General features: G+C 40.0%; 2 protein-coding genes across 2 annotated transcripts; one reads left to right on the top strand and one right to left on the bottom strand.

Annotated features, from left to right (window-relative positions):
* LOC104742352 (probable metal-nicotianamine transporter YSL8) lies at nt 7–3509 on the top strand. The gene is made up of 6 exons (XM_010463355.2): nt 7–520; nt 701–858; nt 958–1055; nt 1138–1272; nt 1372–1561; nt 2285–3509. The coding sequence occupies exons 1-6, from the start codon at nt 61–63 to the stop codon at nt 3407–3409; spliced, it is 2166 nt and encodes a 721-aa protein (XP_010461657.1). The 5' UTR covers nt 7–60; the 3' UTR covers nt 3410–3509.
* On the bottom strand, nt 3556–5487 carry LOC104742351 (DNA-binding protein RHL1-like). Its single transcript, XM_010463354.2, has 5 exons — nt 5096–5487; nt 4891–5001; nt 4721–4807; nt 4403–4635; nt 3556–4076 (listed from the first exon to the last, which is right to left on the bottom strand). Exons 1-5 carry the CDS (start codon nt 5417–5419, stop codon nt 3785–3787), a joined length of 1047 nt encoding a protein of 348 aa, XP_010461656.1. The 5' UTR covers nt 5420–5487; the 3' UTR covers nt 3556–3784.

Consider the following 13216-nt stretch of genomic DNA (forward strand, 5'->3'; position numbering starts at 1 on the left):
TCTTCTTCTTCTTTCTTGTTCACCATCTCTCTCATTTTCGCAGATCTAAAGAGAAAAACCATGAATAGGGGAGATTTAACCCCTGACAGAGATCGTCAGATTGAGGAACATGAGTTGCAAGAGACTCGTTTTAGTTCTGAATTAGACAGGGTTAAGAGTAACAAGAATGTTAGAAGAGAATACCAAAGAGAAGAAGAAGACAGAGAGGAAGTGGAAGAATCTGTGGAAGGGATATTCGAAAGCAGAGAGGTTCCTTCGTGGAAGAAGCAATTAACAATTAGGGCTTTTGTGGTTAGCTTTGCGCTAAGCATTTTGTTTAGCTTCATTGTGATGAAGCTTAACCTCACTACAGGAATCATCCCTTCCCTTAATGTCTCTGCTGGTCTTTTGGGGTTCTTCTTCGTCAAGACATGGACTAAGATGCTTCACAAATCTGGTCTTTTGAAACAACCTTTTACCAGACAAGAGAACACCGTTATTCAGACTTGTGTTGTTGCTTCCTCAGGCATTGCCTTTAGCGGTAATAGAAACAAGAACCCCCTCCATCTAAAAGAAGTCAATATTTTGAATCGATATCGGTGTTGTGATCTTTTTATTATAAAAAAGACAAAATCTTTGAGGTCTTTTGACTTTTTCCTTCAACACATAATTCACCTGAGCCTTATTTTCTCTCTTTTCTGGCTAAATTTGATTGCAACAGGAGGATTTGGGACTTACCTCTTTGCAATGAGCCAACGAATAGCTGATCAATCAGGAGACGCTTTCCGTGGCGTTAAGGACCCTTCTTTGGGTTGGATTATAGCTTTCCTCTTTGTTGTCAGCTTTCTTGGCCTCTTCTCTGTTGTTCCTCTTCGAAAGGTTTTGATTTATTCTGTTTCTTCTTCTACTCCTTTGGAAACACCAAAGAGAGATTGAGCAACTGATGTAATTCTTACAGTTACTAATTTGTGTTTGCAGATAATGATAATAGACTTCAAACTACCATACCCAAGTGGCACTGCAACTGCTCATCTTATCAACAGTTTTCATACTCCTCAAGGGGCAAAGCTAGCTAAGTATGAATGAGACTTCCAGTTTCATATATCAAAACCTACATTTTGAGTTCTTCTGCTTATTGACTTGTGCTCTCTGTATTAGGAAACAAGTCCGAGTGTTGGGGAAATTCTTCTCCTTCAGCTTCTTTTGGGGTTTCTTCCAATGGTTCTTCACTGCAGGTGAAAATTGTGGGTTTAACAGCTTCCCTACTTTTGGACTCAGAGCTTACCAATATAAGTAAGCATTATGATATTACCTGATGCATTGTCTTTTTAGCTCATTAACTGGTTTGTTGTCTTGTCTTTGGCTCATAAGCTGATTTTATTGTCTCGACAGGTTCTACTTTGATTTTTCAGCAACATATGTGGGTGTTGGTATGATATGCCCATACATAATCAACATCTCTCTTCTATTGGGTGGAATTCTCTCTTGGGGACTTATGTGGCCTCTCATTGAAACCAGAAAAGGAGATTGGTTCCCTTCTAGTGCTGACTCTAGCAGCATGAGCGGTCTTCAAGCTTACAAGGTAAACTCCTCCATCGCTCACTCTCTTAGTACCCCGCTTCTGCTCAAACATTTTTCCTTTTGCTTGTTCAGGTGTTCATAGCTGTCGCTATGATCCTAGGAGATGGTTTGTACAACTTTTGCAAGGTGTTGACCCGAACCCTTTCGGGACTAGTCTCGCAGATCCGAGGTAAAGCTGGTTCGAGAACCTCTCTTGAACGCGAAGAAGAAGACCCTCCTGCTTCCCCATTGACCCCAAAGATATCTTATGACGACCAACGCAGAACAAGGTTCTTCCTCAAAGACCAAATACCTTCTTGGTTTGCCGTTGGAGGCTATGTGGTTATATCTGCAGTATCTACAGCTATACTCCCTCACATGTTCTCTCAGCTGCGATGGTACTACATTCTGGTCATTTATGTCTTTGCTCCTATCTTAGCTTTCTGCAATGCTTATGGAGCTGGACTCACTGATTGGTCACTAGCATCAACTTATGGAAAGCTCGCCATATTTACAATTGGAGCATGGGCTGGCTCGGATCATGGAGGTCTTCTGGCAGGCTTAGCAGCTTGTGGAGTCATGATGAACATCGTATCAACAGCTTCAGACCTGACGCAGGATTTTAAGACCGGTTACCTGACATTGTCATCTCCAAGGGCCATGTTTGTGAGCCAAGTGATCGGAACAGNGCTCACTCTCTTAGTACCCCGCTTCTGCTCAAACATTTTTCCTTTTGCTTGTTCAGGTGTTCATAGCTGTCGCTATGATCCTAGGAGATGGTTTGTACAACTTTTGCAAGGTGTTGACCCGAACCCTTTCGGGACTAGTCTCGCAGATCCGAGGTAAAGCTGGTTCGAGAACCTCTCTTGAACGCGAAGAAGAAGACCCTCCTGCTTCCCCATTGACCCCAAAGATATCTTATGACGACCAACGCAGAACAAGGTTCTTCCTCAAAGACCAAATACCTTCTTGGTTTGCCGTTGGAGGCTATGTGGTTATATCTGCAGTATCTACAGCTATACTCCCTCACATGTTCTCTCAGCTGCGATGGTACTACATTCTGGTCATTTATGTCTTTGCTCCTATCTTAGCTTTCTGCAATGCTTATGGAGCTGGACTCACTGATTGGTCACTAGCATCAACTTATGGAAAGCTCGCCATATTTACAATTGGAGCATGGGCTGGCTCGGATCATGGAGGTCTTCTGGCAGGCTTAGCAGCTTGTGGAGTCATGATGAACATCGTATCAACAGCTTCAGACCTGACGCAGGATTTTAAGACCGGTTACCTGACATTGTCATCTCCAAGGGCCATGTTTGTGAGCCAAGTGATCGGAACAGCAATCGGCTGCGTGGTTTCGCCCTGCGTGTTCTGGCTTTTTTACAAGGCGTTTGATGATCTCGGCCTCCCAAACAGCGAATACCCTGCACCGTTTGCTACTGTGTACAGAAGTATGGCTAAACTCGGTGTTGAAGGCGTTTCATCTCTACCACGAGACTGTCTTGTGCTGTGCTACGCGTTTTTTGGTGTAGCCATAATCATTAACGTAGTAAAAGATGGTATTGGTAACAGGTGGGGAAGGTTTGTTCCTCTTCCCATGGCTATGGCTATACCGTTTTTCTTAGGGCCTTACTTTGCGATTGACATGTGTGTGGGGAGTTTTATTTTGTTTGTCTGGGAGAGGTTAGATGCGCCAAAGGCTGAAGCTTTTGCAACAGCAGTGGCTTCTGGTTTGATTTGTGGAGATGGAATCTGGACTTTGCCAAGTTCAGTGCTTGCTATAGCTGGAGTTAAACCTCCTATTTGCATGAAGTTTCTCTCAGCTTCAACTAATCATAGAGTCGACAAGTTCCTGAATGGATCCTCTTAGTTTTTTTTAATGCTCAGTGTGATGGATCTGTTCAAGAAGTAAAGTGTAATGATGTTTCAATTTTGAAAAAAAAATGATAAAAGGTATATTGTCTTGACCACTTAGTACAGATACATGAGAGACGGTTTGCTTTTGTTGAATTAAAATGAGCAGAGATGATTATTTATACATAACTCGGTGAACACAAAGTCACAAACACTAGATTGCGCATTGATGAATCCATCATCCAGTTCTTTCTTTGTGCAACATAATCATCACTCTCGTAGCAATTTCTCATTCTCCATCTCACACAAACATAACTTAAAGAACTAAAAACTGTTCATTCTCCCATCCAAAAAAACAACAGACCTCTATTTTCTTCTGGAAGAGAGTTCTTTAAGCTTTTGAGGATAATTTCGCCTTGGAAGTTCCAGCTATTTTCTCCTCAGCTTTCTTGAAAAGGTTAGCCACCGTACCTTGAACGAGTTTACTGTCTTTGCACTTTGGTTTTTCCTGTTTTGCCGGGAGTTCTGTAGGCAACTTGCTTGCTGATGCTGTAGTACCATCTTGAGATTCCTCACGGCCTCTTGTTGAAGATTCAGGTTTCAACTGAGGTTTCTCATCTTCATCAGATGTATTATTGCCTTCACTTTCATCAGAGGAGACCTCTGGAGAAGTTTCTGCAAAGCTGCGGGATACATTTACAGAAAACATGTTAAACCTGATACTACTTAGATAGCTCAGCAACCGGAAACTACAGATCTTAGAAAGGAGAACGAAACAGAGAAGTCACATAGAGGCAAATGTATACACAACCAATGGAAAAAAAACAAGGATAACACAAACTAGACAGCATCATAGAGATATTTACAAATCAAAAGAACAGGAAGTGATTTCCCGGAAATGAATCTAATAACTCATCGAAACCCACCGCAGAAACTTTCAGATAAACGTATCATTGCTAGTTCAAAAGAGTGTATTTTTAACTTAGTGAAGAAGTTGAAAGGATCATACTTGAATTTCTTCCCAGAATTTCTCTGAGACTGTCGGACTGGTGTTAGTTGGAGTGGTGGTGTTACTTGGATCTTATCGTCTAAGAATTCTCCATCATCAGACAAAACATCCTCCATCTCAACTTCAGGTGAATCTGTCTCTGTTGGTTGGCTACCAGTTTCAGGAGTAGCCAGCGTCTTGACTGAAGCTGCTCCTCCAGCACCGCCTTGGAAATCAAAATCCGTTTGCTCTGCCTAAAACCAAAGAAAGAGTACTTCTCTTTATCATATCAACATCATCTCTGTGAAAACTAAAGACTTAGAGAGAAAATGTACCAACCTGAGCCAGTTCTTTAGGGAAATTAAGACGAGCTTCTTCAGGATTCTCTTCTTTTGTCCCAATCCACCATGACTCAGAGAACACAATCTACACAACGTGCATTGCCAAAATTGCTCTAGAGTTCAAGACACACAGAAAGAGAGAATGAACTCTACGAAAAAGAGACTAACCATATTATCAAAATAATCATCACACAAGACATTTTTGCCTCCTCTAGAGAACTGGAGAGTCAAGTATCTGTTCTTAGGATACAAAATCGTTCCAAAAAGCTTCATCCGACCCTAAAAAAACCAACAATTCAGAACACATAAAGCAGCAGTAACGCCTCAACATTGAGAAACACAAGTGACCCCAATTTAGGGATCTAACCAAAACCTGGGGGAAATTGAGGTAAAGGACAGGGTTTTTAGTAGACAGTCGATCGAGATCGCCGATGGTGGCGCCGGAGATAGGAGCGAGAAGACCAGGGAAGGAGAAGAGGAAGCGATTTTTGCGCTGAGACTTGCGGATGATGTCGGTGCCATGGTGTTTCAGAACTTGCTTTGAAGGTTTGAGAGATGAATTAGATTTCGCCTGAGAATCAGAGAGCAGTTGGTTATCGAGAGCTAGGGTTTTTAATCTCTTCCTCTGTTTCGACTCTGCATCGTCTTTATCTCCTCCTTTGGCTGCTCCTTTCTTCGACGATGAAGCTCGTACCATCACTGCTTCTACTACTAATGCCTCTTCTTCTTCTCCACTATTTTTATAGGATTTGATCAAAGTGCCATTTCTGGCTCACCTTTTTAAAATTTGCTATATTACCAAAAATAGTTTTAATTTATACATTTTTATCACTTAAAAAAAAACTAAATATTGGAAAAAAAAATCATAAAATACATATTTAATAACAAATATTATATCCAAAAAGAAAATAGAACAAAATCATTCCAAATTATTTAAATTTTGAGAATTTGTTAGAAATGACTTTTTTAGATGTCTCTTTTCATAAAAATAACCCATTTTTTAACATTTTCATTTTTACCTTTTTTTACACAATTACAATATGTTAAATTAATTTTTAGAATTTTTTTTTTAGGTTTGGGTTTTCTATTTTACATTTAGAGTATAGTTTTAGGGGGTAGAGTTTACTATTTAGTGTTTAGGGTTTAAAATTTAATCGTTTTATATATTAAAAAAATGTATTTTTGAAAAGTGACATAGAAAAATAGTATTTTTGAAAATCTCTCTTAAATTACCCTGTTATTTATGAGTAAATTTGAACAAATATAAAAACAAATATCTAAACATCTCTATTTAAAATATGTAGTATTATTAATTATTTATAACTTTAGTTATTCTTATTCGAAGCAAATAATGTTCTTTTAAGTGGAACCAAAACAAATAATGTTCTTCAGTTCTCTTTTAGAATGAGAACCAACAAATAACCTTGAGAGGGTTCGTGTACTATGTATTTATTGCGTTGTTTTGATTTGTCTAAGCTAACCACTAAACCACAAACCATTGTAATTATTCTTTGTTGATAAATCAATTTCACATTTTCACAAAAAAAAGGATGAAACATGTTGGTTTACAATTTAAACTTTTATATCTTAGATAATTAATCAGAAAACAAAAAAGTAAAAAACAAAATCAGGTAATCTCAGAAAAATTAAATTTTCCTGTTTATTTATGAATTGATTTCAACAAATATACAAATATATATATTTGAAGATCCCTATTGAATATATGTTAAATTTTTAATAATTTCTTACTTAGTTATTGTTGAGCTAGAGTGTCTCATTTCTTAACTGCAAGTAGATGTCTTCTAGGTAGAGAAGTCCGTGAACGGTGGTCTTTTAGTCTAGCAAATTGCTCATCATGTTCAGCTTCTATGTATTATGTATGCTCTGAGCCTCACCTCTTAATGAAAGTCACATTCTCCTTAGATTTGTGGGTCCATACTTATTTGATGGTCAATTTTCTAGTCTGAAAGGTTTTAAAAACTTGTTTTACCGTTAGTATCTGATCTTTTCCCATGTTTTTTGCCTTCGATAAAAATAATATTCTTTATATATATATATATATATATATATAGACACCTCACGTATATATGTCAATTATTCATATATTTTTGTGTGTTCTTTTTGAGAAAAGGAAAGGGATATAATACATATTTTGAGTTACAAACTGAAAATATTAAGACTTGTGTTAAAATAATGCATAAATAATTACTTGAGTGTGTGCAATCTCAAGTGTTAGTTATAGTTTTCCCATGTGTGAAGTTTTGGTGAAAACTTGATTGGATAAAGAACTTGTACCTCTTTTTCTGAATAATATATTAATAAATTATTATTTTTCTCAACAGAGTTAGGTTAATAATGTTGTATATTAACAGTTTTTTGTTTAAATTTATTTAATTCAAAAATAGAATTATTAAGAAATTCTTTTTCATTTTTAAAAACATATGATTTTTTTTACTTATTATGACATGTTTTTATTTTCAGATAAATTTAACAAATTTCCCATTTTTTATCTTTAAATATATTAACAATTTTTGATTACACACAAGTCAACATCTTGTCTATATATTTTACATGTGTTACGATCATATTAATGACTAATTTTGAAAATTAAGCTTTATATAATAAGACGTATATAGTCAGAGATTTTTAATAAAGAAATATACGGTATTAGTCAATGTATACAGTTAAGGTAAATGTAAATATATTTGTGGAAAAAAATATATCAAGATAAACATTTTATAATGTGTTTAACCTACTTGACCCAATCCATGTATAAAATGGGGTAAACTGGTATGGTAAAGTAGAACACAAAATAAAAAGAAGAAGAAAAAAATATATGTCTTTTCTCTACTATTGCCTTCACTCTTCGTCACAAGTAATGTTTCCTAGAATGATTTTTGTTCTTGTAGCGACAGTTGATCATTCTCAAAAAAAAAAAATTGTATATGGTGATATGGGGGTATCAATTTTGAAAATAAGTTAATTATGTTCAATGAATAATCCGAACAAAATACACTACACTATAGAATGATAGAGAGATCCATACATACTTTTCGATGATATTTGAAAACCTAAGAGTTTAAGAATGCTTCTAGCATTATTTTTATCCAGTTGAAACTTGCGTCTCTTGCTTCCGGTATAAACCAAAGCGGTGTACCTACTCAGGCGGGTTGCTATGTTGTTTCAGGTGTGACAGTGGATAGTTAGATTACCAACAGGTTGTTGAAACACATTAGATGTCCAGATGAACGCATAGATTATTGGATCCTTAAGATGAACTATAGTAGTACTTGAGACTTGAGAGTTGAGAGTATATATAAAGAGATGATCAAAGCAAGTAAAACAAATAATGAGAAGCCATGGTTAAGTTTGAAACTTTTTAGAATAACAATAGCTAGCTACCAAAGTAGCACAACCTTCTGAATCTTTCAATGATTGGGCCAATTCACCACCAGTGAAACCACCTGCAAAATATGACAAATGATGACTGAGATTCTAGAAGTGAAGTCTAAGAAGCAAAGGTGTAAGTTCTCAATATCTTGTAAGCCAAAACTGAAATCTTGTAGGTTCTCAATGTCCGCTCATCCTTCCCTTATGTTAGCTCTCATTCTTCTCTTTCAATGTTTTACTTACAGATTGAACTTTGTATTCTTGCGTTTACTCAAGCAAACATTCAATGTTGTTTCTTAATCATCCACATGAAAAAAGCTTTGCAGATTTGAAAATCATTTCTTACAGTAGTAAACCAGATTTCGTTTGCAATTAAAGAACTCTCTCTGTTTTTCTCTAAACAAATTAAGCATCACTCTTGTTTTCTCAAATCAGCTTAACTTAAGTATCCAAGTAATAGCTGAAATTCAAGTGGGGACTCACCTAAATCAACATTCAACAAAAAATCTATGGTAGGAGCATTATACAGTAAAGCTCACTCTTCATATTATGTATTTTTTTTTGAATTTAATGTTAAATTATATTCAAAAGAAAAATAGGACTGTTTTACAACTTGTGCAACTTAGTTTGAAAAAGACAATCAAAGTGAGAATCTCTTAACCATACACCCTAGCCACGAGATTGTAACCAAAGCTGAAACACTTCATCATAACGCCGATCACCTAGTTGGCCAATAGCTAAGAGTTGATCCTTAACTTGTCGATCAAGCCACTCGATTAGTGCTGATGCAGGCTTCGGCGCATCACCATGGCGACGTCCATTTCGTTCCCTCCAAAGCGTGTAAGTGACAGCTTGGAAAACATACCGGATGAGGAATCCCTCCACAAGTGGGAGGTGTGGGTTTGAAATATAATCAAGAAGGATAGACCAGGCAGTAGTGTAGTGCGCCTGAAGCAGACCTTTAGCAAGAGCTGCCCAGACTGCAGAGGCATAGTCACACACAAAAAACAAGTGATCCCTTGTTTCCATGGCAAGTTGACAGAAAGGACAAGTACCAGCCGACCCCCCGTTCCAAGCAATCATACGCGCCCCTGTCGCGAGCCGATCAAGAGTAGCCAGCCATACACAGAAGGAGAATTTTGGAGTCGCATGACCAAAACAGACCCCCTATGCCAGGCTACCACATGTGTTGTCGTACGTATGTGGTTCCAAGTATCTCTAGTACTGAATTTGGGACGAAACACATCATTTTTCCCACGCCAGAGTATTCTATCTGCGCCCTGCTGCCGGTTTTGACCGGACTGAAGCAAAGCAGCCTCAATCGCTATTTGATGATCTGCTCGGGGACGTCGGCGTCTCCATTGAGCCCAGGCCGCCGCTAGAGAACTCTGCCAAGGTATCCCAAACTCCACGACACCTCCATCCCCCACAACCTCCGCAAGCATCCCCATTCCAGACCAATCGTCAAACCAGAAAGATATGCGTTCACCATTACCGACTTCGACCTTACAAAACGTTTTAGCCACGTCTCTGTATTTCAGGAGTTTTGTCCAAATCCAAGACCCAAGAGAGGAGGTACTCTTCACTGACCAGAAAGAGGCGTCCCGTAACAAATTGGTATGCGACCATTTTACCCACAGAGAGTCTCCATGAGATACTAACCTCCATATCAGCTTCAGACAACAAACCTTGTTTGCCTCATGGAGAGATCTTAACCCAAGTCCACCTTCCTTTCGTGGCGTACACACCACCGCCCAAGCAACCTTTGCCTTTCGCACATTCATCTCTGCACCAGACCAAAGAAACGCTGAACACATGGAGTTAACCTCCGCAATACACGCACTCGGCAAGCGATAGGCCGCCATCCAAAAATTGCAGACACTCCAAAGAACAGAGGAAATCAGATTGAACCGACCAGCAAAAGAGAGATAGCGAGCTGTCCATGAACCAAGTCGTTTTCTAAGCTGCTCCACCAGCGGCAAACAGTCAGCAGAGGTGAGCCGTTTTGTGACTAGAGGGAGTCCCAAATAGCGAACCGGGAGTGAACCAACCGCAAATAGGAAACGCTCTGTGTCAAGATGTTCTACATTACCAGCCATATATAGTGTTGATTTCTCCAAACTAATCGACAATCCTGACATTCTAGCAAACTGAGTAAACACGGTGACAATTCCCTCTATAGACCGTATCTTGCCATCCGACAAAACCATGAGATCGTCGGCGAAGCTTAAATGGGTGAGACCAAGATTTTTACATCGTGGATGGAAACCAAACACACGTTCACCGGCAGCCTTGTCTAGGAGCTTAGATAAAACATCCATACAGATGACGAATAAATACGGTGAGAGAGAACAGCCCTGACGAAGACCCCTAGAGCTTCGAAAAAAACCAGCCAGCTCACCATTAACTTGCACTGAGAACGAAGCTGTTGTAACACATAGCATGATCCAGTGGATGAACAAAGGAGGAAACTGCAATGCAGTTAGAATCTTGGACAGAAAAGACCATTGAACAGAATCAAATGCTTTGGATATATCAATCTTGATAGCATAACGACGAGAGAGGGCCTCCTTATGATAATCTTTTACCAGCTCAGTAGCAAGAAGCACGTTCTCAATCAGCAGACGATCGTTGACAAAAGCAGATTGATTTGCAGACACAAACTTAGGCAACACCCTCTTGAGCCTGTTAGCGATGATCTTCGAAATTACTTTGTATAGCACATTACAACATGAGATGGGGCGATAATCTTTCATTTCCATAGCAGAAACCTTCTTAGGGATTAAGGCTAGTATTGTAGAATTTGTACCTTTGGGCAAGAAACCTTTGGCGAAGAAAGATTGTACAGCTAAGACGAACTCAGTTCCCAACAGATCCCATGTCGTTTTAAAAAATTCTGAGGTGAAACCATCAGGCCCCGGCGATTTGTCATTCGGCATTGAGAAGAGAACCTGCCTCACTTCCGTACCAGTGACTTCCCGAGTTAAAAGTTGTTGATCAAGGCTAGAACAGCGGAACGGCAACAGGTGCGCAAGCTCATCAACTGTGGATCCCTCAAACTCACTGGGAATGAACTGCAAGAAGTCGCTAAAGTGTCGTACTGCCTCATCCTTAATCTCGTCAGCATTTGTAACCACCCTTCCATCAACACAATGGATCTCCTTGATAGAATTCTGTGCCACTCGAGTTGCAGCTGCTCTGTGAAATGCTTTGTTGTTCTTATCACCGACCTTCAACCAGTGTAACTTCGACCGCTGCTTAAGAAATTTCTCTTCTAGGCCCGCCAAATGATCCCATCGAAGATAGGCTGCATTCTCCTCCTCCATCGTCAGTAGTGACGGATTAGTCAGATTTGCCTGCTGTTTTTGACATAGGAGATCAAAAGCTTCCCTCGTCTTCAATACCAGATTACCAAGACGGCGCTGAGCCAGGGAACGGAGAGCTGGTTTGAGGGCCTTAAGTTTCTTGGTGAACCGAAACAAAGTTGACGTAGACAGAAACAAAGGTGATGTGCCCTGCCAATAATCTCTTACTAGCGGGAGAAACTCCTCCATCTCAGTCATGACATTGACAAACTTAAAAGGTTTACGCCTACGACCTTGAGTGTCACTCTGCACCATAATCCGGCAGTTTAAATGATCTGAACAACCCCCTGCTGCAAAAACGTTGTAAGCTTGCGGATACATCCTTGCCCAAGTGGCATTCACCATCACACGATCAAGCTTTTTCAGAATTAAGTCATCTTCCCGCTTATTACACCAGGTAAAAAGTGGTCCCTGCCAGGCCAGATCAGTGAGGGAACAATGGTTAACAACTGACTGGAAATCCCGCATTCCTCCAGTGATTGTCGGATTGTCATCGACTCTCGAATGTTCCTGCATATCTAAGGTTTCATTAAAATCCCCAAATAATATCCAAGGCTTATTTTGGAAAATAGGGGAATCATAGTGATGTCTTATCTCCCGCCATAACACTTTACGAGCCTCCACCGTATTTAAACCATATATGAATGAACAGAAGAACTCCTCTGTTCGAGCATCAAGTTTTACTGAGCACGTTATCATCTGCTCACTTTTATAGAAGGGATCCATCCTCACATCATCCTTCCATAGCACCCAAATACGTCCCCGAGGGCTATACTCATAGTTCGTTAAGACTGACCATCCAGGAAACATCCGACTCCCCAACCGCTGAGCCTTTCTTTCCCGAACCCGAGTTTCCAGCAAACACCCAAACTTAAACTTATTACCCTCCACCCACTGCTTGATAACTGAATGCTTAGAGGTTTTATTCAAACCACGCACATTCCAACAGAAACCTGACATTAATGGTTGATTTGAGACTTCTTACTCTGATCCCTAGGAGGATCCATAACAGAAAGAGTAGGAAGGGTTGAGCGTTGTTTATTGACTGATTTTGTTCCGCGAAGTAAATAAGTCCTCACAGGCACATCGGATTGTTGGCCACGTTTCACCACAGCTCCTGCATCTCCTGTTTGACGTATGGTGGCATTGGAGGCATCAGAGCAACTTACAATGGATACCGCCCCTGCAGTCGTTGCTGTTCCCGGTTCAATCTCCGCTGACAGCTCTGTTGCTTCCCCCAAAACAGAGTAGGAATTCTTCAGCATAGAGACAACACCAGGATTAGGGGCTGCTGATTGTTTTCTCGGGCTGAGACGACTTGTTTTAGGGGTGACCCATTCCTCCCCCGGTGGATCCTCCCCTGGGATCGGCGAAGAGGCTGGTTGAATCTGCGGAATCTCAACTACGGCTAGTGGCAGACGAATCTCACCAGAGCTGGACGGTGGTGGAACTCGCTGATCATTGGCAGTAGCCTCATCCCCCGCATCCTGATAGGTGGGCGGCGGCAAATCTTGTTTTTCAGGCGCAGAGACCTCATCCCCCACAGCCTTAGTGGTGGGCTGCGGCAAAACATGCATTCCAAGAGCAGAAACCTCAGAGGATAAACAAGTTGCAACAAGATGACCCCATTTCTTACAACGAGAACATCTTGGTGGTAACCAAGGGTAGCTATATGTTATGACAGATTCCAATTCCCCCTCTTCTTCTCCCGTGAAAACATACTCCCGAGGTAACTCTTT

Source organism: Camelina sativa, chromosome 14 (assembly GCF_000633955.1).
Source record: "Camelina sativa cultivar DH55 chromosome 14, Cs, whole genome shotgun sequence".
NCBI lineage: Eukaryota > Viridiplantae > Streptophyta > Magnoliopsida > Brassicales > Brassicaceae > Camelina > Camelina sativa.